This window comes from Mustela putorius, unplaced genomic scaffold (genome assembly GCF_011764305.1).
Source record: "Mustela putorius furo isolate JIRA1106 unplaced genomic scaffold, ASM1176430v1.1 tig00000281_pilon_pilon_pilon, whole genome shotgun sequence".
Taxonomy (NCBI): domain Eukaryota; kingdom Metazoa; phylum Chordata; class Mammalia; order Carnivora; family Mustelidae; genus Mustela; species Mustela putorius.
The window spans coordinates 22918491-22945823 of record NW_025421343.1 but is presented as its reverse complement, the minus strand read 5'-3'; the positions used below and the strand labels follow the sequence as shown (position 1 = coordinate 22945823).

Here is a 27333-nt window from a genome sequence, read left to right as displayed (position 1 = left end):
AAAAAAAATTGGGGGCACCTGGGTGGCTCGATGGGTTGAGCCGCTGCCTTCGGCTCGGGTCATGATCTCAGGGTCCTGGGATCGACTCCTGCATAGGGCTCTCTGCTCAGCAGGGAGCCTGCTTCCCTCTCTCTCTCTCTGCCTGCCTCTCTGCCTACTTGTGATCTCTCTCTGTCAAATGAATAGATGAAATCTTAAAAAAAAAAAAAAAAAAAATTTAAGGGAAGGCCTGCTATGCAAAGCTTAGCCAAGAATACACCAACATTTGAGAAATGACATGAAACACTTGAGGAACTGCAAAAACTATAGTATACCTGATACAGCTCAGACATTATGAAAAGCTCTGGAAGCCACGCTAAGGAACTGGACTTGATTTCAAAATGTAATAGTGACTGAAGCTGACTTACTGGAAGAGCACAGGTGTACTTTTACAAAAGTTTCTATCAGCCTACTTCACACATTGTTAGAAAGGTGATCAAGAAGGTGAAGGTGTGAAGAAATCACAAAAAGGGAGAAATGAGCAGTACATCAGAGACTTTGGGGTATACTTAAGACACTGCAGGTCAGAGCGACAATGTCTCTACAGTAGATGCTCAGTCATATGCATCATCGTGTACTATAGCAAAAAGCAATTATGGAGATGAGGAAGAATCAAACCTCAAACTTAGATTACTGTCTTAATGAGAAGTCTTATCAAGAACCAGATTTTTGTAAAATTAAAGACACAGCTCTCACTGTTTTTTGTCTATGGTTTTTAAACAAGGTTGGTTGTTTTTAACTGGGTTCAATTTAAAAGACACTATTCACCTTGTTATACATATATCTAAGCATGAAGTCCAGTAGAAATGATTTCCCTTTACGAAAAGCTCCTGCCACGGATACCACTACTATGTTAAGATCTCGTATGTGCTCCTGTAGCAATATCTGCTCCAAAGCTTCTTCATCGAGCTCAAAGTTATGGTCATCTTCATGAGCAAGAACAATCTGCACTGGACATGGTTTCTTCATAACCTCATCAGAGTTAACTAGGTCATCATCTTCATAATTCTCACCTAGAATTAAAACAAGAGAAAGAGGTTACTTGAATTCCTGCATTACAAACTTCTCCTAAAGCATCAAAACTAAACAAAATTTCAAATAACTTCCCCTTTATTCCAGATCATCTAAAAATAGTTATAAAAAGTGATGGCCAGGGTGCCTGGGTGGCTCAGTGGGTTAGGCCGCTGCCTTCGGCTCAGGTCATGATCTCAGGGTCCTGGGATCGAGTCCCACATCGGGCTCTCTGCTCAGCAGGGAGCCCGCTTCCCTCTCTCTCTCTCTCTCTCTCTGCCTGCCTCTCCATCTACTTGTGATTTCTCTCTGTCAAATAAATAAATAAAAATCTTAAAAAAAAAAAAAAGTGATGGCCAAGTCATATTGGATTTCTCATTCCCTCTATAACAGGATCAAGAATATTGCTAAAAGGGGCACCTGGCTGGCTCAGGGGGTTAAGCCTCTGTCTTCAGCTCAGGTCATGGATCTCAGGGCCATGGGATCAAGCCCCACATGGGGCTCTCTGCTCAGCAGGGAGCCTGCTTCCCCCCCCAACTTGTGATCTCTCTGCCAAATAAATAAATAAAATCTTAAAAAAAAAAAAAGAATATTGCTAAGATTTCCCACTATATATACAGATAAGCAGCAATACTGAATACAACCTCTACTATTAAGTCTTAACAGCTAAACATGAACAGTAGCTATTTCTGGAGCACACACTATTCCATAAACAACTTCTGCTACTATATGCACACAGAAACTGATCTGTGTAAAAGGAGGTTGGGGGGATCGATTTTACCTGATAACTCAGAACCCAATTTTCCCTGTGGGCACCACCTGGAAATTACTCTAAATTACAAAGTTTAAAACAGGAAATGTAAATATTGTTTGCTGTGAAACTTAAATGGCTAAGCTAAGGTCCTAAGAAGTTTCTAAAACTCATACATCCAGTAAAGCTAACAAGTAATATAATAGCACACTTCCCTTATTAAAGCAAAGCCCAGGATTAATATTTTAATGGAAAACACAAGAAGAGGAGTCAGTGAGGTATAGAGTTATATCCTACAGTTTCATCGGCTTCTGGGCTCTTTTTCACCAAAGACCACAGCTACCACTTCAAAAATCACGTAACTCCCCGAAACAGCTATATAAACTCTTCCTTGGTTTACCTAGGACACTAAAAGAAGGTAACCTTTGCAGAAGAACTTTACTCAATAGGGTGGCTCAGTTGGTTGAGCAGCTGCCTTCGGCTCAGGTCATGATCCCAGGATCCCACATCGGGCTCCTTGCTCGGCAGGGAGCCCGTTTCTCCCTCTGCCTCTGCCTGCCTCTTTGTCTGCCTGTGCTCGCTCTCTCTCCCTCTGTCTCTGGCAAATAAATAAATAAAGTCTTTAAAAAAAAAAAAAGGAAAGAAAGAACTATAAAACATGAAACAACAGAGACAAGTTCCACAAGTATAGGTTTCTGCTCTTTTAAAAAACAAAACAAACAAAAAGACCTAATAGCTGGTTTTAGAGTCTATACCCCTTATCTGGCTTTCTTTCCTATCAATGGCCTGATCCCACACAGTAACAACTTACTCCTGGGGAGCTTATTTATTACCCTTTCCCACATCAACGTTTTTAGAAGACTCTCCCCTTGAACCTGTCTACTAAATGCCCCTTTCCAATCTATGGAGACATACGGTATCTATTGTGTTCAATGCAATGCAAAGAGTCCCTTCTCTTCCAGGAAACAGTCTACTGAGGAGGGGAACATTATTAGCCAACAATCCAAGAACACCTTATCCAACTAACCACTATTCTTAAAGATTATTTTTCTACATTAATTGATTTTTTTTCTCCTTACAGAAAGAAATACCTAGCTTACTTGATTTGCAAAAGCTAAGAGCCTTTACTTCCAGGTCACAAGGCCACTTTCACTGTACAAAGCAAAAGCAGCAACACTATTTCAAAATGTGCTGCAAACAGTGATGATATAAAGAGCAAGGGATTTCAAAGGAGAATCTTTGAAAGTAAAAGCAATCAATTATTTAATTAAAGAATACTATCACTTCCAGTTTCAACAGCACACAAATACAGAGCAGTACGTAACTGGACTCCCTTTTTGCCACCTCCTCTAATCCAGTCTAAATTCCACAAAGTAGCAACTAAATAATACAGGTAAATATGAGTGTGATTAAATTACTCTCCCTAAAATCACTATTACAGAGGATTAACAACCAAAATCCTACACATGTCTTATAAAATCCTATACTCGCTGCCAAATCTCTCCTGCCTCATTTGGTGCTACTCTCACCTCAGTAAGCTACAAAAACAGACACGCTAGCCTTTTTTCAGATCCTTATGCTATTAAAGCTCTTTCTAGACTCGTATTTCACTCACGATATTCCTCTGTCTAGAATATTCTTTTCCACATCACTGCCCTAATCAATTCATGCTTATTCTTTAGGTCTCATTGAAACATCATTTCCTCAGGAATATCTTTCCTGAGGCTCCTAACAAGTTTAGTCCTCCTATCCTCCCCCAATCTTTATCTATTTATATAAGTACTTATGTAAGTATTGAATATTTATATAAGTACTTAATTATTGTATGTTTCCCCCTCTAGACTATCAATCCTCTGTTCAAAACCTTCAATTAGCTTCCCACTGTAACCAGAAAATAGAAAACAAAACAAACTCTAAGTTCCTTACCATCACCTCCACAGTCCTGTGTGATCTGGCTCCTACAGTCTAGACTTCTCGCTGTTCCTTGAACAGGCCAAACCTGTTTCCCACCTTAGAATCTTTGTGCTGTTTTCTCCTGTCTAGAACGCTCTGTCCCTAGAAATTCAGGGGGTTTAATTCTCCATCATCAAGGTCTCAGCTCAAGTATTATCCCTTTTTTTTTTTTAAGATTTTATTTATTTATTTGACAGAGAGAGAGGTCACAAGCAGGCAGAGAAGCAGGTGGGGGGCGGGGAAGCTGGCTACCCATTGAGCAGAGAGCTCAATGTGGGGCTCAATCCTAGGACCCTGAGATCATGCATGACCTGAGCCGAAGGCAGAGGCTTAACCCACTGAGCCTCCTAGGCACCCTCAAGTATTATCTCTTAAATGTGGTCTTCCTTGACTACTCAGTCTAAATTAGACCCCTCCACATCACTTTAACAAAACAGGGTTCCCCCCCAAGTCCTTCTCAGTATCTAAAATAACCCTTTTTCATTCGTTTACATGTGTATCTTGTATCTCTCCCTCCATAATATATATGTACCACAAAAAAAAGTATCCCAAGTACCCTGCTGACCACTCTCTCTCCCAGCACCCCGAACAGTGCTTGGCACCTAGCAGGTGCTTAATAAATACTTCTTGATTGGATGAAATTTACACATTTTACTCAGGAGTTTTACACCTGCCCCTATGTATTTTATGGGCAAATGTGACAATCACATAACTAGTTTGGGAAAATACTTCCGGCAACTCAAAAGTAGTATATTTATTACAAAATTAAAATTAGAAGTATGGGGGCGCCTGGGTGGCTCAGTGGGTTGAGCCGCTGCCTTCGGCTCGGGTCATGATCTCGGGGTCCTGGGATCGAGTCCCGCATTGGGCTCTCTGCTCAGCGGGGAGCCTGCTTCCCTCTCTCTCTCTCTGCCTGCCTCTCCATCTACTTGTGATTTCTGTCAAATAAATAAATAAAATCTTTAAAAAAAAATTAGAAGTATGAAGTTCTGCCAAGTAATACACTAATTTAAAAGAACCTAAAATGAATGAAGTATGCTAAAATGTCATGACCAAATTTGGATTGCAGATTTTGTTAAAAATGAACAAATAGTCCTGCTCCTATATAAAAGCACTAGTCTCTGAAAAATAAAACAGACAAACCACTTGGCAGGAAATTTTTATTAACTTGAAATTTCACCTAGATTAGTTGACTATAGTTACCATGTAGCCAGTTTTGATTCGCATGGATAAAGATAGGTACCTAAGATATACAGGCAGCAGATGTCTACATATCGTCACCATTTCTAGTCTACAGACTTCTGAAGTGAAGTGCCGCAAACACATTTCAAAGGTATAGTGAAGCACAATGACATGGTTTACTAAGTTTACTCCCCCATCATGATTTCTCTACCAAATTTGTACTAACCACAGATAAAGTATACTTCATTCATCACTGATACAAGCAACTGAATAACTGTAATGTACATTCCATTAGACTACTTGTAAACCTTAACATACAGTGATTACCTAAATTGGAAATCTTTTTAAATTTACCATTACTCTGAGATTTTAAACTGAAGTTGAATGTTATACAGAGAATAGTGATTTTAATTCTATTTCCATTTTTTAGTGTCCAAAAATGACTGAAGGTGACTTCAGACCTCCAATAAATTTTCCTGATTCACTGTTCCAAGTTAGTTCTTCCCCCACTCCAACTCCCAAATGGATCTTTCAAGGTCAAAGCTGAAAGATACCCACCTAGAGAAAATCAAATGTTCCTCAAATATTTCCCCATGCCTTAAATGCTAAGCATACTTAACCTATATGTCAGAAGGGCTACAAAAAGACATTTACTTTAGTAAAAAAAAGATCAGTAGTTGTCACTGGTTGAGGGGGAAGGAGACATGACCAGGTGGAGCTTCAGGATTTTTAGGGCAGTTAAACTATTCTCTCTAATGCTATAGACATATGGCATTATACATTTGTCAAAACCCACAGAATATGCAACCCCAACAGTGAAGCCTAATGTAAACTGTGGGCTTTGAGTAATAATGAGGAGCCAGTGAAGATTCATAAACTGTAAAAAAATGTACCACTTTGGTCTGGAGCAGGGAGCCTGTTGATGTGTGGGGATGAGGGAACATGCATACTCTGTGTTTTCCACTCAGTTTTGCTGCGAACCTAAAACTGCTCTAAAAAAGGAAATCTACAAAAAAAGACACTTGTCTTTTTGATCGCTCTTTAAACATTCTTTATCTTAAATCTGCCAAATTCATACATTCAGCATATACTCCAATGGCAAAATTTACACTTCAGGACTGACCTAGATCCATCTGCCAACTTCCAACATAATTATAAGCTAAGGCAATAAAAAGATGCTACAAATCTGCATTACAATAAAATGTTACTAATGTTAGATATTTCAACCCCAAAGTAAACTTGTAGAAAGAGAACCAAGTAAAGGGTAATTCACTTTTCAAATGAAATGAAATGCAATGAAAAGTATATTTTAAGTTATTATTCACATTCCAACTAAAAATGTAAAACAATCTGCATGGAAAGTAGCATGGTTCAGTCTACTCACTATTTACAAAAAATAGCAGTTTGACAAAAGGATTTTTGTGTCTGGTACTTGGCCCTCAATATTTATACTCTATAACCAAATAAAAGCAGTATCTAAGTATTCAGAAGTTTATTCTAGCATATTTTTTTAAAAGCCTTAAAGAGATTATACCATAGCAAACCTATTTGTAGGAACTTTATAAGAAAATAAAAGATGCTAACAAAGATGAACAAGTTTATTGAGCAGCATTATTTGTGGCAGTGAAAACTAATGTTGAGGGGGTGCCTGGGTGGCTCAGTGGGTTGAGGCCTCTGCCTTCAGCTCAGGTCATGATACCAGGGTTCTGGGATCAAACCCCACATCAGGCTCTCTGCTCTACAGGGAGCCTGCTTCCTTCTTTCTCTCTCTCTCTCTCTCTCTCTCTCTCTCTTCTCTCTGCCTACTTGTGATCTGTCAAATAAATAAATAAAATCTTTAAAAAAAAAAAAAACACAAAAAACTAATGTTGGAACTCCACTGGAAATAGACCAGTTCTTTTAAATCACGTGGACATATGACATGGCTTAAGAACACATCCACACATTTAAGATATTAAGGATATTTAAGACATCAGTATAAAATAAGTGGGAAAAAGGCAGATCACAAACTATTACAACTCACCCCCAATTCTGTTTTGCTTTGTTTTTAAAAAACATTAGATAACTTACAGAGAAAAAAACAAAAACAAAATAACACTTGGGACTTTCTCTTCCAGTCATTAGAGTAACTGTTAGCCCTCTGCCACAAACTGTAAAACTAAGCCAAATACATGAGGCATCTTTTTTCAAGGATGGACAACAATAATCATAGGACAGTAATCCTTGATAGAAGAAAACTCACAAGGAGAGCCCCATGATCACCACGCCCATCTCTCACTTAACCCTCCCACTCTCCACCTAGAAGCAATTGCCTAAACATAGCATGGGGAACCACAGCACAGTATCTGAGCTCAGGGCTGCTAAAGCAGTTGGAACCTGTCACACACAAAAGAGAGTTAAAGAAGCTGTGCAGAGGTATAGCCCAGAAGATTCACAGGTACAGAGGAACACAACACTATGCAAAGCTTACCAGAAAGCTGTTACTACAGGGTTGAAAGACGAACAAGAGACACCAAAAATGACAGTACTGGGATACTTTGGCATTCTGGTCCAGCTGTGATGGAAAGATCTTTATGAAGAACACCTCAGGCACCACAAAGGCATGAAAGAATCTGATGGGGAGGGGGGCTACAGAATAGATAAAACACGACAGCCATTAGGCTGATAGTCTCTGAATCTGGGAGATGTATATACACAAGTTCCTTATGTCATTCTCATCATTTCCACACATATTTGAAAATGTCCATAGTAGAAAGTTTCTTTTAAAAAAGTAGTAGGGCTAGAGGCACCGGGATGGCTCAGTTGGTTAAGTGCCCAACTCTTACTCAGGTCATGATCTCAGAGTCATGGGACTGAGGCCTGTGCAGGGCTCCAGTGCAGCAGGGAGTCTGCTTGAAATTCTCTCCCTTCCTCCCCCCTCTCATGAGGCTAATAAAGGTTTTATCAAGAGATGAAACAGATCCAAATACAAAAGACAGAGATGCAGGTCAGTGCTATTAGAAATACAAAAGAAGTCTGAAAGATTCTATAACACAGCTTTCTCAACCTTTCTTCTACTTCCACAGCCCTTTAATGATTGGGAGAGACAAAGGAGTGCCATGGAGGATTTTTTTTTTTTAAAGTTTTCAAAAATACACAAGTTCAAGCAATTGTAAAGTTCTATGTCTACTCTACCACTCTCATCAACCCAACTCCCCATAAAAAAAGTTCATCTAAACACATAAATCCTTGCCTCATAAACTCTGAAAGCAAAAACCCTAAAAAACTCATTATCAATTGTCTAACTAAAAGCAGGTACTCTTTACTAGGGAAAACTGAAAAAAAAATGAGATTTAAAATCAAATCCATTAAAAGCCTAAAAAGAGAATTTTAGGACCAGATGGCTACACTGGTGAATTCTACCAAACATTTAAGGAAGGGAAAAAAATTTTTTAAAGGAAGAAACTATACCAATTCTGCAAAGGCTCTTACAGGGGGAGAAAAAAAAAAGAGTATCTCCCAACACATTTTATGAAGACAGTACTATTACCCTAATACCAAAACCAGACAAAAACGTTACAAGAAGAAACTACGAACCAATAGCTCTCATGAACAGATATAAAATCCTTAATCAAAATCCTGTATTCAGAATACACAAAAAAATTCTTAGTTGTTTGGTAAGAGCAATTCCACTTTTTTTTCAAAGACTTTATTAGAGACAGAGAGAGAGAACATGCATGCACACATGCATGGGGAGCGGCAAAGGGACGAGCAAACTCCCTGCTGAGCAGACTCCTGACACAGGGGCCTAGATCCCAGGATCTGAGCCCAAGTCAGATGCTTAACCAGCTGAGCCACCCAGGCACCCCTAGAAATTCCACCTTAAAGTGGATGAAAGATTTTAATAAACACTTCAAAGAAGACATATGAATGGTCATTAAGCACATGAAAATATGCTCAATACCATTAGATGTTAGGGAAATAAGAATTAATACCACAATCAGATACCACTACACATTCTTAACAGCTAAAATTTACAAGACTGACAAAACAGCTGGTGGGGAGCAAATGGCACTCACATATATTTCTGTTTAGAGTAAAAAATGATACAATCACTTGGAAAAAAAAGTTTTGGTAATACCTTATAGAAAATTAAACATAGTTTAAATAATCTCTATGCCCAAGGTGGGGCCTGAATTCATGACCCCAAGATCAAGAGTCCCATGCTCTACTAACCTAGACAGGAGCCCCAATTAAACATGTATTTACCATACAACCTGCAATCACACATCTAGGTACTTAAAAGAGAAATCAAAACATATGACACCAGACTTGAAAATGAATATTCATTATAACGGCCATAAGTGAAAAAAAAAAAAGAAACCAAAGGTCCATTCACTGGAAAATGCATAAATTGTGTTAAACCCATACAATGAACTATTACTTGGAAATGAAAATGAATTACTGAAATACACACTAATACAGATAAATCTAAAAAGCTATATACTGGAGAGGAGGAGTCAAGATGGCGGAGAAGTAGCAGGCTGAGACTACTTCAGCTAGCAGGAGATCAGCTAGATAGCTTATCTAAAGATTGCGAACACCTGCAAATCCATCAGCAGATCGAAGAGAAGAAGAACAGCAATTCTGGAAACAGAAAAACAACCACTTTCTCAAAGTTTTTCTAATATATATATTTTTTCTTTTTTATATTTTTCTTTATTCGCTTTCTTTTTTAATTCTTTTTTCTTTCTTTCTTTCTTTCTTTTTGAACCTCTTTTTATCCCCTTTCTCCCCCCTCAAGATTTGGGATCACTTCTCATTTGGTTAAAGCAGATTTTCCTGGGGTTGTTGCCACCCTTTTAGTATTTTACTTGCTCCTTCATATACTCTTATCTGGACAAAATGACAAGGCGGAAAAATTCACCACAAAAAAAAGAAGAAGAGGCAGCAGACATTGGTAATATGTCAGATCTAGAGTTCAGAATGACAATTCTCAAGGTTCTAGCCGGGCTCAAAAAAGGCATGGGAGATATTAGAGAAACCCTCTCGGGAGATATAAAAAGCTATATACTAAGTGAAAGGAGCCACACATATGAAATTCTAGAAAAAGTAAAACTACAGTAACAGAAAGCATATCATTGGCTCCTGGGAGCTGAAGACAGGGGAGGAGAATTGACTACTACTACAAACTCAATGTGCATGTGTCCCCAAATTCGTATACTGAAGCCCTCCGTAATCCTGGATGTGATGGCATTTGGAGGTGGGGCCTGTGGGGTGATAATATAAGGTCATGAGGGTAGAGCCCTCATGTATGGAATTAGTAAGGGACTTGAGAGAAATGATCTTTCTCCACCCTGTGAGGACACAGCAAGCCAGCCATATACAAACAAGAAGAGAACTGAAACCAAATCTTCTGGCACCTTGATCCTAGGCTTTCCAATCTCCATTAACTGAAAAATAAATGTCTGTTTAAGCTATCCAGTCTACAGTAATCTGTTAAAGCAGCCCAAGCTAAGGTAATTATAAAAGGATGCAACGAGTTTTTTGAGATGATAGAACTGCTCTGTACCATCAAAACTCATTAAATTGTACTCAAAAATCAGTGAATTTTATGTAAATTATCGCAGTAAGGCAGATTTTGAAAAAAATCATGCAGCCTATTCCCCTTAGCACTTTCTTTTTTTTTTTTTTTTAATATTTTATTCATTCATGAGAAAGGGGCTGGGGTGAGGGAGGAGCAGACTCCCAGCTGAGCAGGGAGCCCAACCCCCAATATCATGACCTGGATCAACGCAGATGCTTAACTGACTGAGCCACCCAGGTGCCAAACCACATAAATGAGAGGATAAAGCAATACAACCAATTTATTCATCATTTTCCAGAACAAAAATATTGTAAATAGTATTATCCTCTTCAAGGAGTATTGCCCATGAAGGTTATACTCCAATGGGATGAAAAACTAGAGCTGTCAATTCTGACACTGCTCAAATTCAATTTAAAATGATTTCTCTTGGGTGCCTGGGTAGTTCAATGGGTTAATAAGCCTCTGACTTCGGCTCAGGTCATGATCCCAGGGTCCTGGGATTAAGGCCCACATAGGGAACCTGCTCAGCAGGGAGCCTGTTCCCCTCCCCCCTCTGCCTGCTTCTCTGCCTGCTTCTCTGCCTACGTGTCATCTCTCTCTCTCTCTGTCAAATAAAATAAATAAATAAATAAATAAATAGGGGCACCTGGGTGGCTCAGTGGGTTAAAGCCTCTGCTTTCCGCTCAGGTCATGATCCCAGGGTCCCGGGATCGAGCACTGCGCATCGGGCTCTATGCTCAGTGGGGAGCTTGCTTCCCCCTCTCTCTTTCTACCTGCCTCTCTGCCTAATTGTGATCTCTGCCTATCAAATAAATAAATAAATAAATAAATAAAATCCTTTATGAATAAATAAATAAATAAAAATCTTTTAAAAAAAAAGTTTTCTCTTGACGTGAAATTAGGAACTAGAAAATATAATTCTGAGGGTCTCCAATGGTGACAAATATACTCCTCTGTGAATGAATTCCTGTGAATCCACTACCTCACCATGCCAAAATATTTTGGTTAGGAAATAAAAAGGTAATTAGGAAGTTACTAATACTTATTTTCTTAAAGAATTCAAAACAGCTTTTTATATTGGGGAGGTAGGACGTTTTATTATTATTGTTATTCCTATAAATCCCACAATCTGTTAAGGCATCAAGAGATTATGCATATGCCTCCCAGAATATCTATGTCAAGACCCATGAGGACATTTAAGTTCTAACATGTATGCTTAAAAATTAGCCTCAATACTCAAAATTATATCTAATATATCACTCACAGGGGCTTTAGAGATCAGGCAGCCAAATTCACTAATTTTACAGGAAAGGAAAACACAGGACTAGATTTCCGTTTGCAGCAAGAACTGGGCTAGGTCTTCTTATTAATTTTGTGATTTTTCTCTACAGCAGTGCTTCTCAAACTTTTAACATGCATATGAATCACTTGGGGACCTTGTTAAAATGCATATTCTGATTCAGTAAATCTGGAGGGGAGCCTAAAACTGCACATTTCTAACATCAAAATTGATGCCAGCACTATTGGTTTCTGAACCTAATGGAGAACCATGGATCACCATATTTTATAGAGTGTTTAGTAAGTAAACCAATTTTATTTTGTAGTTTCTTGTGTTTTTACAGAAGGAAAAAGTTTTCAAGCTAAACTATAATCCTGTATTCTTCCTGAGAGACCGCTGATACTCTGATGTAACTAACCACTCCAACCTAGTCACTGAGGATTCTGGATAAGGTGAAAAAGGCAGTGAACAAAGACATCCCTACTTTAAAAATGTAAGTGTAGAAAATGTTTTTTAATATGTTGACATGATATATAGCTAGAGTTGAAAATTACTGGTCTGTTGGTCAGGAGTCACCATCAGTTCACCTGAGGGAACTTTCATAACAACGCTGGGCTTCCCTCACCCCTCCCCCAGCCAGATGCAGCCCAGAAGAATACTGACCGACACACACTTGGATTTCGATAATACAGTTTTTTTTGAAAAAGAGAAGTAGAATCAGGGACTTCAAGTTTTAACTATTTGTTCCTATAAGATAGTGTTATTAAGAACTTACAAGGTTAGGGGCACCTGGGTGGCCCAGTGGGTTAGGCCTCTGCCTTCAGCTCAGGTCACGATCTCAGGGTCTGGGATGGAGCCCCGCATTGGGCTCTCTGCTCAGGGGGAGCCTGCTTCCCCCTCTCTCTCTGCCTGCCTCTCTGCCTACTTGTGATCTCTGTCAAATAAATAAGTAAAATCTTAAAAAAAAAAAAAACTCACAAGTTAAACCTCTCTCATATAAAACAGAAACTACAACGCAAATTGCAAAAATAAAAACTTCAAAGATTTCAGAAGACCTATTAATGATGTCAGATATCAGATACTTTCCCACATTAGCTTTTCCCCTTTTGCTAATCATTTTGCTAAAAATGTTTTTAAAGAGTATCTAATGTAATTCATCTCCTTCCTTCATTACTGTCAAATTAAAAGATACACAAAAATTGTTTTCTTAAAAGATTCACATATTACTTTCCACTTGAAAACTACTGTTTCCATAGTAACCAGCACTGATGTCACGGAATTTTTGCTGTTCCCATTTTAATATGAGGCATAAAAATGTTTTTATGAATTTATCTAAACAGATTAAGAAAAATGTAGAATAGATTACAAATGTACAAGCACAAGGTATTTTCCCCCAAGCTTATCTCCAAATATCAAGCAGTTCTTAAAGCATACCCTTTGGAAAATGTAAGTGTACTCTGAAGAAAAAAAATTTCAACTGAGGTTAATTTAAATTAGATAGCTTAAATGAGGATACAGTTTATGAAGTCAATTTTGTTAGCTAGTTAAGAGATGCTGGAATAATGGCTCAGGGGACTCTTAAGCAACAACACAGAAATTTAGAAAAATTCTACTTAGGATCAGCAACAAAGGTTTTTATCAATTTCTTTCTAAAGTTAAGTCCTGTAGAAAATCTCACCCAAGTTACCCCAGGGGTCTTGCATCTGTTCTTAAAAACTTTTTTTTGAGGGGGGAGGTAGGGAAGATAACAGGAAAAAAAAAAGTTTCCTTGTCCATGAAGTACTATTAAGAAATGGGGCGGGGTGGGGGAGGATCTGAAACAATCTAAATATTCATGGATAAATTAACCATGAAATAGAAAGCCAAAATTAACAAACAAGATATAAGTGTGTCAACGTGGATAAACTTCAAAACCAATGTCAAATGAAAAAAACAAATCACAAGTACATCCTTTGGGCCACTTACTAAAAATTGTTAAATAAAGCACAATACTGTGTATTATTTATTTTAAAAATACATGTAAGGGGGTGCCTCGGTGGCTCAGTTGGTTAAGCATTCAACTCTTGATCTTAGCTCAGGTTTTGATCTCAGGGGTGTGAATTCAAGCCCCACACTCGGGCTCCATACTGGGTGTGGAGTCTACTTTAAAAAAAAAAAAAACAATATATATGCCAAACTTCAAGAGTGTGTATGTGTAGGAAGGGAAGTTGCGAGAACCCTTCAACTTGTGAAGTGACATTTTATTTCTCGTTAAAAATGATTCAAAACAATTAGGGTAAATACTATGCATTAGATGTAGGCAATGGGAGCTTAGACATCTATAATATTTTCCTTTCATTTTTGTAAGTTTGAAATATGTTACAATTGTTTTTAATAAAGACTTTTAGATTACTTCAGAATTTACTTCACAGAAAAAAGTCACTTCTAAGTATTGAATGACTCCATGACTTTGGGCCAGGTACCGTGAGAGGAACAACAACCCTACAATTTAGCAATTATCCCCAATTCAGAGATTAGAATTACGGACAAAATTTTTTTAAAAAGAAAAAGCAGTATATGCATCAAGATTTCTATCTTGAGGGGGGCACCTGGATGGCTCAGTGGGTTAAGCCTCTACCTCCAGCTCAGGTCATGAACTTAGGGTCCTGGGATGGAGCAGGGAGCCTGCTTTTCCCTCTCTCTTAGCCGGCCTCTCTGCCTACTAGTGATCTCTGTCATACATAAATAAAATCTTTAAAAAAAAAAAAAAAGATTTCTATCTGGGGTTTTATAACAAGTCCATGCTGTTTCCTCTATACCAAACTTACAATATTACAGGATAATTCTTATAGAAAATCATTGTTCCCCAGTAGCATAGCCACAGGAAAGGAGACATAAATCAGTCCATTATTTCTAAAAAGATGTTTATCACTTAAAACAAATCCTTGATATCAGTTCCTCTATCCTTATAAAGCAAAAAATGACAAGTACAGATTATGTGTGGGCTTAACAAGTTTGATTTTGTGTCATTGGGAGAGGTAAACTGATAAACATCTAAAATTTGAGATTTTTAGATCCTTTAAAGTCCTGGATTAAACTGGAGTCCTGGACAAAAATAAATAGAGTAACCAAAATAATTAAAACTACAGATACACATGTCTTCCTTGATAGATCAATAGGAATTTTTAAAAAAATATGTCTGCTATAGCACAGTCTAGCTGTAATTTAATCATACATGGATCTGAGTTATACTGACAATATTTAATTAGCCAACACCACACCATAAAACAGTGAGTCCCATGTACACTAAAGCTTAAGAACCAGCTGGGTGGCTTGTTTGGAATACACTCTTGGATCTCAACTCCAGAGCTGATTCAGCTGATCAGGAGCGAGTCCAGGAACCTGCATCTGTAAAAGCACCCCACTAACCACCACCACCGTCATTCCAACGCAAGGGGGTTAAAGGACTAGAAGTAGGAGTGCGTTAAGTCTTTATTCCTTCAACAAACACTCACTAAACACCCACAACAAGGTTCTAAGAATTGCAAGATTCACTAGTGAACAAATTTTTTTTAAAAAGTCCTGCCCTTAGGAGTTTATTACATCCTAAAGATGAGAAAATAGAAAACAAGAAAACAAATAAATGACATTGGCTAGTGTTAAGTATAGTACAGAGAAAAATAAAGCAGGTTAAAGGAAATGGAACAGGGCTTGCTATTCCATGAAAGAATGATCAGGCAAAGATTCTCTAATAAGGAAACAGTTGAGCAGAAAACTGAAAGAAGTGATAGTATCTGGGAGAATGGGTAAAAACATCATTAATAACTTTCTCACTCTTCCAAATAATGTATGAAATAATTTTAGGTGTACCTTCTACTATAGAAGAGGGAAAAACACTGTCTATTCTGGGTTAATAGCTATATAATACCTCTTTAATCCTCAAAGTTGTTTTGTTTGGTAAACTATAAGTTTCCCTGTTTGCATAAAGGAGGACTATGAGGTCCAGATTAAGCAATCTGCAAGGACATATATTTCCCAAGTAATCAAATTTGTATGCACACTCAGGTCCTTGTCAAATCCATCATCTTCCAACTATGCCAAATGAGCATGTTTGTTGAATAAACTCAAGAGCTGAACTGTTAACCTGCTCAAGATATCTCGAAAGCTAAAAAAAAGTTACCAAAACCACAATTTGTTTAAAAAAAAAAAAAAAGAAGAGGGATTTATTTATTTCCTTTAAAACAATTCTTAGCATACAGCTACTTTTCCCTCTTTCGAAAAGTTTGTCAAAATTTATTTATATAGTCAGTAAAGCATTTATACCATCCCCCAACATGTGGGAAATACTCTTTTTTCTCTTCATTAGCTTTCTAGAAGGGCAAATTTTAAATTGGAGACTTTTAAAATATAAGATGCAATAAAATTATATTTGCCTATCTTTGGTAAGATATGCATATATATTTACATGTAAATAAATGTGTAATTCATTGTTTCATATGGTACACCTATACAAAGTGTCATCAATAACTGAGGAAGGTCCCCCACCCCATCTACTTCAAGCTAGTAGTAACTAGAGAGCAAGGCACTATACTTGATACCAGAGAAATGCAATTTGCTGATAACAGTCCTTACTCTCAAGGGTCCAACACAAACAAGTATAAAAGAATAGTAAAGAAAGCACTACATTAAATTATTTAGCTAGTGTTATCAATGAAGACATCCTCTGGAGAAGGCTGCATCTTTCTGAGCCCTGAAAATCAAGTTAAGGCTAACCTTCAAAGTTTAGGCTAAGAATACTAGGCATTATCCTGAGAGACAAGGAAAATTTTGAGGCAGACGAGTGACAGGATCACAGCTGTGCTGCAGAGATAAACCAAAAGTGATGAGTGTTTAAGATGTATAATGAGAATCTAAAAACAGAGAAATCAGATATTAAGTAACTAGAGAGCCTAAGTATAAGGTGAGAAGCCCAAAGTCAGGACGTGACCGTAAAAATGAAAAGCAATGCATGTAAGAGCTAGCCAGTTCCTCTTCAACATCCCCCTCTGAACTAGGCAACAGCATATACTAAATTATTCCATATTTCTATAAGGAATATATTCTTATAAACCTTTATAAAACAACAATACACTAAATTTCCATTTCCAAAAGTAATTTTGGCAGTTACGCTAAGGTTTTCTAACACAGGGTTCAGGTATCCATCAAAACCAGAGTAGGTTTCCTTGACTCAGGCAAACCACTGAATCATTCCCTTTTGGCCCCCAAATTAACTCAGTAGTGAGTTAAAGATATTAAATCCACAGAAAAGCTACTGAAATTTGGGATAATCAGTTAGCAAAAGAGTCATTAATACACAGATCCAGGCTTAAATTTAGAATAAGGCTTTTATGATAAATCTCAAATAGGTTATCTGCCAAGACTCTAGAAATAAGATGCTACATTCCATATTGCCACAACTCTCTACCTTAGATGGCTCATTATAGCAGCACTTTATTTAAGAAAGAAAGAGAGAGAGAGAGAGAGAGAAAGGAGGGAAGGAGTGAGGAAGAAAGAAAGAAGACTGATTATCTATCTGAGAGTATGTGCGCACAAGGCGGGGGAGGGCAGGGAGAGAGGAACAAGCAGACTCCCCACTGAATTTGGAGCCCAACATGGGAAGGGCTCAATCCCAGGACCTTGGTATCATGACATGCGCTAAAGTCAGATGCCTAACCAACTGAGCCACCCAGATGCCCCTATAGCAGCACTTTAAAAAAACAAAGTATACACTCAAACCAGGCAAAATTCCTACTAACAAAAGAGCTGTAAGAAGAAAGGAATAGTGCAAAACAGACAAACCTCCTTCCAAGTAGATATATGTGACTAATCTAAAATAACTTGAAAATCAAAAGGGAAACAAAGTCAGAGATTCTCATTATACTCTTCCTTCAGACAAACCTCCTTCCAAGTAGATATATGTGACTAATCTAAAATAACTTGGAAATCAAAAGGGAAACAAAGTCAGAGATTCTCATTATACTCCTCCTTTTATCCTTTCTCTAGTTTGGCAACTTTTAGAGTACATACACATCAGGATTCTTTGTAGCAGATAAAAGAGATGCTCAAAAACAGGTAGGGGAACACATCTCTATAGTTTTTAAGAAGTCACATTTAGGGCTATTCAGACAGTTTTTCCAGGAATCATCCAGTTATTTAAATCAGTTCTTTGCTCGACTTGGCTACAAAAACAGCCCATATTCTCTTTTTATTACACATGCTCTACCACCTTCAGTTACTTCTACCTAACTGCTTTTAAATACCTTTTAAGTATCCCTTCTGGAAAAATTCTTAGAAAGGAGAGACAAATCCTTAAACTATTTTGTAAAAAACCTTACCATATACTGCCTTTCTATCTTCACACAAGAGGTATATCCTACTCTCTGCCTTCTAAAACCCACCCATTCTTCAAGGTCTGACAAAGACCACCCTCCTCCTTGAAGTCTTCCTCAGTAACACTAGCACACAGTAATTCCTACTTCTGAAATTATAAACTTAATGATACACTTTACTAACAAATATGCATAAGATCTATCTGATCTCCCAACTACATGAAAGCTTAGAACAGGGCTCTGTTCCTACACTTTTCTACAGAGGTACTCATTACAAGCAACTGAAAAGCCCTTTCATAAGGTAGGTGGCTCAATATGTCAACTGATAACATCAAGGGAAAAAAGCCAGTTCTTTGTCTAAAAATGGTCTTCTATCAGCCTGCCCTCCTCCACCTCTTTACTCCCTAAGAAAACTAGTGTCTTTACCCTGAAGGAGTGGTAACTCTGTACACTCAAAACAAGGCAAGTGTTTTTAAGACATTATCTTTTCATCTTAAACTTCCAAAGTAGGGTCTTTTTTTTAGTTAAAGAAGCTGAAGCTTGGTGGTGGTTAACAATCCATACCAAGCTCCTGGGCACCAAAACAGATGCCCCTACCGTCTGCCATTGAAGAGTCGGGAATAAAAAATTCTTCAGGAAGAATTTGAAACAGTTAAAAAAAAAAAAAAAATCCTCTGGCAGCATACCTAAAAATTCAGAAGAGACTAGCACCAGTAAGTTGAAAAGTTGCCAATTTATTTAAGAAAACATGGAACCATTTAAAAACTTTTTTTTCAGAAACACAATATATCCACAAAATTAAAAAGTCAAACATGAAAAAATCCCTTATGTACAAAAGGGCTTTTACAAAACAGTAAGGAAAACACTGAGAGATGGTCCAAGAAGATGAAAATGCAATTAATAAGGGCACCTAGGTGGCTCAGTTGGTTAAGTGTCTGCCTTCAGCTCAGGTCATGATCCCAGGGTCCTGGGATGGAGCCCCACATTGGGCTCCCTGCTTCTCCCTCTCCCTCTGCCTGCCACTCTGCCTACTTGCGCTCCGTCAAATAAATAAACAAATCTTCTTAAAAATGCATATTCAGTTGACATTAAAATTTAAACATCAACTGTAATCAAAGAAATACAAATGCAACAGTAAGATCCTCTACCTATGTGTTAGCATTCATTTTTAAATAACAACACCCACTTGTAAACAAAGTATTTGCAAACAAGTGCAAACCTAACCCAAACACAAGATAAATCAGAATTTTCTGAATGGACTGGCTGATGTGTCTTCAATATTGAAACATACAGATGGTACAAAAAATACTTTTAAGACTTTATCCTAAAGGTCAAGACTTATCTACAGAAAGGCTTAGCCAGCATTATTCACAAAAAATAACCCTGTATCTAGATGAAGGATTAGTTTAGTATGACAATGCTATTTTAAAAATCATGTTGAAGAGATTAGTTAATCACAAAGGGAAATACAATGAATGGAAAAATAAATTACAAAATTACAGTAAGATCCCAATTTAGAAAACATTAAATTATGCATTAAAAAAGGATATATACTACAAGATGTATACCCTAATGCTAGCAGTGCTTACCACTAGTAGATATTTTTACTTTCTTCTTTATTTGTATTTTCCAAAATGTCTACAAAGATTTACTGCTTTTGAAATTAAAAAAAAAAAAAATTTAAAACTCTCACTAGGTATAAATTACCTATGACTTATAACAGATTAAGAGCCATGATCACAAGCTCTGGTCAATCACAAGTTTAGATGTAATTTAAAGGCAGTAAGTTTCTATCTTAATATCGAATTGTTAGACTTCTGGCAACAACATTGTTCAACCTTTCTGAGAACTTTCAGCCTACACTTCTGAATTTGCAAAACAATACCCAAGGCCACTGCCATTCTCCTTCAATAAAACTCCTCTCAACTCTAAACAAACTCCGCAGATCATATTGTATTATCTATTTTAAAATTCAAGTGCTGATGAAGAGAGTGATTTCTGAAGATGTGATTAAAAACTAAGTTCAAAAAAATCTTAAGAATAAGGGTGATTCATGTCAAAGTTTCTCTACAACTTACTTCAAAAACAACTCCCCCCACATAAAAGTAAACTTAATCCAAGTTTTAATATCTCATAGGGGCACCTGGGTGGCTCAGTGGGTTAAAGCCTCTGCCTTCGGCTCCAGTAGTGGTCCCGGTCCCGGGATGGAGCCCCTCATTGCACAGGGCTCTCTGCTCGGCAGGGAGCCTGCTTCCTCCTCTCTCTCTCTGCCTGCTCTCGGCCTACTTGTGATCTCTGTCAAATAAATAAATGAAATCTTTAAAAAAAAAAAAATTGAAAAAAATTAGTATCTCATAAACCCATTCATTCAAATATGAAATGAGAAGCTCATTTAGCATGCCAATTCCACCCCCCTTTAAAAGACAGTTTCCTTGGGGCGCCTGGGTGGCTCAGCGGGTTAAAGCTTCTGCCTTTGGCTCCAGTCATGATCCCAGGGTTCTGGGATCACGCCCCGCCAACGGGCTCTCTGCTCAGCAGGGAGCCTGCTTCCTTCTCTCTCTGCCTACTTGTGATCTCTGTCTCTGTCAATAAATACATAAATAAATAAAATCTTTAAAAGACAGTTTCCTTACAGAAGGCTTTAAAGTTTCGTTCTTTCTTTCTTTCTTTCTTTTTTTAAAAGATTTTATTTATTTATTTGACAGACAGAGATCACAAGTAGGCAGAGAGGCAGACAGACAGAGAGGAAGGGAAGCAGGCTCCCCGCCCCGCAGAGTCTGATGCGGGACTCCTCGATCCCAGGATCCCCGGATCATGACCCGAGCCGAAGGCAGATGCTCTAACCCACTGAGCCACCCAGGCGCCCGGCTTTAAAGTTTCTACTGTGCCTTCACAGATTAGCTATTTAATAAAAACAAAAACAAAAAACCTTTAAGTTTGCTAGGGCAGATTATTAGCTACCAGGAAGGAAAAAATGTTATTACAGAGCTAATATTAAAATCCAGCCCTCCATTCTAAATCCATTCTGAAGATCGAAATAAGTTCACAGAATTCAAAAGTTAAAATATATCCTAATCCCTATTCATGACACTAAATGATTACATGTAAGGGGGAAAAAGCTTTTAATGGGGTTCACAATTTGTGTACTTTCAAGTCAATCATTCTTTAGGCATTTTTGTACAAAACAGACTCCAGTTAGATTCTGCGCATTTACTACCTGAAAGGTAAATGCACTCTACTTGAAAACTGCCATGACCTTAAGAATTACTTCATATTGAATCCTATACTGGAAATAAACAATTTCAGAAGACTATTTTGCTATGACTGATTCTCTAAAGTGCAAGTTTATTGAAATAAAGACAGCTGAGAAGTATGAATGTATATTTTTATCTTATAAAAACCAAACAAAGGTTTTTCAGGTCACATATTTTGAAATTTAACTTTTCGTTCAAAACAACAAACATTATAGGAATACTACCATCAACAGAATGTCTGCCACTGGGTTAATAAGCACTTTTATCACATTTAATACTTGCCATACCCCTAATCAGGAACACATTATCAGCATTCTACAGGTCAAGTTAAAAATTTACCCACCACCCTTGCCCAAACTAAGCCTCTGTCTACACTGCAGGGAAAAACATTAGAAGAAACTGACAGGAAATAAGCACATATATACATATAATAGCATAAGTAGTCATATAGGCACATTCTTACGTAAGCATTACAGTCTCTTACACACAGACAGCTCTACAATTTATAAAACATCTGTACCTATCTCATTTCTTTCCCACAACAGTCCTATTACAGAATACTATCACTGCTATGTGTGAGGGGCTTCAAGGCTCAGAGAGTTTATTCACTCAGCTTTTGATTCCTTTCCTCATTCTTTTCCATTGCACTATCTTGACTTCTCTATAATTAAAAAAAACACTGCACCCACAATAAAAAGAGTGAATGCACTCTTGTACATTTAAGTGAATGTACTCTTGTACATTTAAGTAAATGATCCTTAACAAGATCCTTTATGATCCTTTCATAAATTTACACAGCTCACCAAGCTATTAGAATTACTGGTTATTCTGACTTAGAGCATAAACAAAAATATAATTTGTATGAATAATTTTCATTAAGCTGGTTCATTAACAAGGAATCCCCTAAATCCTACTTGTACTGGCCAGAAAACTAAACCCCAAGTCAAAAGTGCATACTATCTCCTTGGGAAAACAAAGTACATGTATGCTAGTCTTTTATGACTTAACAGTTGCTTCTAATAGGTATCATCTGCCCATAAAATCAACTACCTACAGCCATCTGTCCCACAGTAGAAAGTGAGGATGGCTACTTAATTAAATACGTATTTTTAAAAATCTACCTAAGTTTAGCAAATATGTGTACACCTAAACACACGGAGATATGATTACCAATAACTTAAAAAATCATTTGTAAGTTACCTTGGCTTTGTACTTCGTACTCCTCAATGTTCTTAACAAGCAGAATTTTTCTACTTCATGAATTGTCTTTCTACAACTACCTTTTCCCTTCTTTAAATTTCTCACTCCACTTAGTAACTCGCTCTAGCTTTACTTATTAACTGCCCCAGCTTCTCATTAGTATGGTTTCAGACATCACTCATTCAACAGTTTTACCAAGACATTTCTAATTATATATGTGATAAGAAAGCACTCATCCATTCTTTCTATAGGATGGGTAGTGAGTGATAAAGAGAAGAACATTAATTAGGGTTCGAAGCCAGATGCCCAAGAAAGAATTCTTGAGACATCTTTGGTGCAAAATGGTGATTTTATTAAAGCACAAGGACACGGGGCGCCTGGGTGGCTCAGTGGGCTAAAGCCTCTGCCTTCAGCTCAGGTCATGATTCCAGGGAGCCTGCTTTTCCCTTTCCCTCTCTGCCTGCCTCCCTGCCTACTTGTGATCTCTGTCAAATAAATAAATATCTTTTATTTAAAAAAAATAAATAAATCACAAGGACAGAACCCATGGCAGAAACAGCTGCACTGGGGAATAGAGGAGTATAGCCCATTACATACTTTCAAGTTGGGAGGGAGTTAGGGATAGTGTAAGTCTCTAAGGAATTTTGGAAGCAAGGTTTCCAGGACCTTGAGGGAGCTAGCTATTGTTGGGAAAAGATCATTTATTACTGTCCAATAAAACCTGAGTCATGAGACCCTTCAGATGTATACTGGTGGGTCATATGCTTGGAGGATGATTGCCCAACACGTATCTTGGGGAGCTTTCGCTTACAACTGTGTGTCAAACAGGTCTTCCTACTGAGCATAAACAAATTTTTAAAATGCATCTTGCTAAAAAGTATCAAAACTGTAAAAATATGCCTTGAACCACAGCATGGAATGAGGTGACAGGTACTCTTTAACTGCTTAATATCAGACAGATGGAAAAAGCACAATTTTGGAAAACTTTCTAAACAATTTCAAGAAAGTTACTTTCATCTATGGATATTTAAAAACTTTATCCTCAAGTTAAAACACAATGGCAAACTAAAATCGAATCCCAAAATAGGTGCACCCAACTTAAAGGCAGAATCTCATTTTAAATCACCGTTTATTTTCCCTACAATAAATACCTCTTTACTGTATGTAAAACAGCTCCTTCTTCCCCAAATAAATAATTTCCAAGAGATTTAATCCTACAAAGCCATTAAAGTACAGGATTACATAATGCTTTATAAAGACCCTACATTCCTAATCCTAAAGAAAGTAAGCATTTCTCTTAAGAGACACAAAGCACCTTCCTAAGACTAAACCACTATGGCACCTGACTGACCCCAACTCAATTCTTCAAGTTTACTTATTCAGAAAGCAGAGGGAGACAAAGAGTTTCTTATACAAACTCCAATATAGCTGAGTTCCTACTCATTCACAGCCTGTTTGCTCTGACTAAACACAAATCTTAAGTTTTATTGGGATTTTAATGCTGTACTGAGTGACTACAGAGCAAATGAAAAGGTTTTAGGCAGTCATTTGATAGGTACGGTTATCAAGGAAAGGGCTACCTCCAAGAGTGGGGGGAAAACATAACACACAAAAATCTGAGTAGCAGACAGAATGTTTAATAAATGGTGGGCCCTATTTATCAACTCTTAAGAATCACATCTCTTCTCAATGTACCACAAAATAAAAATGATGTTCATAACCATGACCAAATCATGAAGTTACGCTTCTCCTAATAAGGCAAGTGTATAAAACACTTTGAGGGGTGCCTGGGTGGCTCAGTGGGTTAAGCCTCTGCCTTCAGCTCGGGTCATGAGCTGAGGGTCCTGGGATGGAGCAGGAGCCTGCTTCCCCCCACCCCACCTCTGCCTGCCCGTCTGTCTGTCTACTTTCCATCTCAGTCAAATAAATAAAATCTTAAAAAAAAAAAACAAAACAAAACCACTTTGAAACTACATCTAAAATGATTACGTTAAAATATATCTAAGTAAGTTCAAGAGCAAACACACACACAACACACACACCCCTAGGATCCAAAAGATCCAAATCAACCCATCAGCATTCCAAAACTAATTACTTGAGAATTCCAACCAGAAGAGATCTAAGGCAAAACCTCTCTTCTCTGGTGTTGTGTTGTGTTGTGTTGTGTTGGGGGGGAGGGGGGTGTGGGTGTTTCTATGCAAACAGTTCTGTCAAGTGCTTTTGTTGGCAGGCAATAATAAAATAAGCTTTATTTCCTGTTCTTTATCCTGTATCAAAACTCTAGTCTGTCATCACCCCTGACATATGTTCAGCACATCCAAAGGTTACCATGAATGATGAAATATATTTCACATAAACTTTTCTAACTGAAGTTAGTCTTCACGGACTAACTTACCAAAATGTTTCACATTTCATTTCACAAAACCTTTATCAGACTGTGGATAGAGGAATCTGAAGACCACAAATTCACATTTAGTGTCGTTTATAAACTCTTACGTATTCCATGGCCGTACTTACCTACGTAAGTTTTTACTATTTATAAGCCTTTGAAAAACTTTACGCCTTTAAGTACTATCAAAATTCTCAATCAGGATTACATGCGTTCAGTTCACACCAGAGCGAAAGATCAAATGCTGAACTCCTAAAAATAGGGGTGTTATGAGAGGGACACACAACACTCTGCTGCCAAAGCAAACGCGTCTTGGAGAGGGCAGGGGCGCTCCTTGTACACGTACAGTAGCAGCTCACATTCCGCAAAACCGGGGAGCGAAGGATCAGGTGACTTCACACCCCAGACACTTGGGAGTCTGATCGGGCCTTACTATACCGTCTAAGTGACTAGTAAACTGCTCGCAACCCTAGTTTAACAACTAAATCTGGACTTGCATCCTAGCCACGCGAAACCCGCGCCAATAGGTTTGCGGGCCGAGGAGCCCCAAAACCCGAGCCCCGGGTCACAGCACTGGCCTGCGGACTGCGGTTCCCTCCTGGGAGGGAGTCTGGAGAGCTTTCCGACCTGGCAGCGAGGTGTCCGCTCCCCCCGCGCGCTCCGCGTCCTCCTCCTCCGTGGGGTTCATCAAGCCCCGGCCACCCTTGCCTCCCTTTCTGACAGAAGGACAGAGAGCACTGCCCGCCAGGAAACGTCGCCCTGCAGCGTCCGGAACTCTCCAACACCCAGACGCCGCGCCACCGACCTCCCCGCGCCCCAGGTCTGCGGCCCCAGCTCAAGGCCGCCCCCTCAGGTCGGGGCGGACGCGACGGCAGCCACGCGGCGGGAGGGCAGGGGGCCGGGCCGGGCGCAGATGCGCTCGCAGCCCGTTCACCCGACAGCAGCGGGAGCCGCTGCCCCAGGGCCGCCCTTTCAGGCCGCGCGCCGCAGAAGCTCGGGGCGCGGCGGGAGCTAGGCCCGGCGGCCGTCAGACGAGGCGGCAGGAGGAAAGCTGAACCAGCCGGGGCCGACGACCCCGCCGCCTGCGGCCGGTGCCCGCGGGTCCGAGCGGCCCGCGCCTTGTCCCCACCCGGGCCCTGCGGCCTCCACCCCGCCGGCGCGTACCTAGGAAGGTCGTGGACGATACGTGGTTAACCCCGGTGCTTGGGTCGCTGGTCCCCCGCCGCCGCCGCAGCCCCTGGTGCGGCTGCTGCCTCCGCGCTGCCTCGTCCCCCTCCGCCATCTTGTACCGATTTAAAATTAACTCCCCACTGACGTCAAACGCCGCCGCCGCTTTATCAACCTCCCGGGAGCCGGCGGGGCGCCCGCGGGTCCTAGCGCCGCCTTTAGCCAGCGTCTCCTTGTCCTCCCCACGCCCTCCCCCGACCCGCCCATCGGCGCCCTCGCTCCGCCTCCGCCCTGCCCGCCTGCCTGCCAGTCGCTGGGTTTCCCTGATTTTCCACTGCTAGAAGGGATTGGGCGGCGCCCCTACCGCGATCGCCTCGCTCCACACGGCTCTGAGCTCAGTACCACACCCCCTTAGCGCTGGGCTGGTCCGTGTAAACGCAGAAGGGATCTCCAGAGAACCAAGTCCCTCCCTCCCTGTTCAGTAACCCAATTCTTTTTACTGCTCTTCTTCGTAATCGTTAACTCGTGCCCTGCACATGCTTTCGTACACCTTTTTCTCTGTTTTATCCTCCACAGCTGTTCTCCCTCTCCCTCTCTTTCCCCTTTCCCAAGCTATTGCTCTGCTTTTCCTTTTGATCTTTCCTCATCCAAGTCCCTAATGTTGCTTCCCCTCTGGAGACCATCCTATGGTTTGTTTGCAATAGTTCCCATCTGCTTAGGAGACCCTCCACCTATCTTCCCGACTGTGCATACCCTTTCCTCCTCCCAGTACCTGCAGGGACAAGTCAGAAAGCACTGTCATCAGATAATGAATTGTAGCAGGTCCTTTACTATGATGAACCCTCTTGTGAGAATCCAATGATATCCTGTAGAAAGTTAAGTCACTTTTTAAAATTAATACCAGCCTGTGGAAGCTTTTGCAAAATGCGGTCTCTTTTCTTTTGGATTTTTTTTACCACATCACCAATGCATTAAAAAGTCCTTTTCTTGGTAAAGATAGGTGTCCAGTTGTCCAAACTGCTGTCTTGGCCAGGTCTTCTCACAAGTCTAAAAATCAGGGTCTTTCCTTCTGCATAATCTCTAGAAAAGCACTGTTGTCCTAGAAGCTTCAACATGCCATTTTATCAGGGTTTCCACTGGGCTGTTAGTTTATTCATCTGTTTTCTGTCTTTATGGAAAGGGATTTGGAGCTCCT

General features: G+C 39.3%; 1 protein-coding gene across 4 annotated transcripts in view; it reads right to left on the bottom strand.

Moving 5' to 3' along the window:
- The window catches only part of ATL2 (atlastin GTPase 2), a 56222-nt gene extending 29929 nt beyond the window's left edge, over window positions 1-26293 (bottom strand). Inside the window, exons 1-2 of one of the 4 annotated variants that reach the window (XM_004765501.3) lie at window positions 26136-26293; window positions 808-1052 (exon numbers count right to left, since the gene is read on the bottom strand). In XM_004765501.3, coding sequence (XP_004765558.3) covers window positions 808-1052; window positions 26136-26253 — 363 coding nt within the window. In that variant the 5' untranslated portion in view covers window positions 26254-26293. Of the gene's footprint in view, window positions 1-807; window positions 1053-25598; window positions 26100-26135 lie in introns of those variants that run through there. The other 3 variants (XM_045079215.1, XM_045079216.1, XM_045079217.1) reach the window with 3 other exon arrangements.
- Between the last annotated feature and the right edge of the window lie 1040 nt (window positions 26294-27333).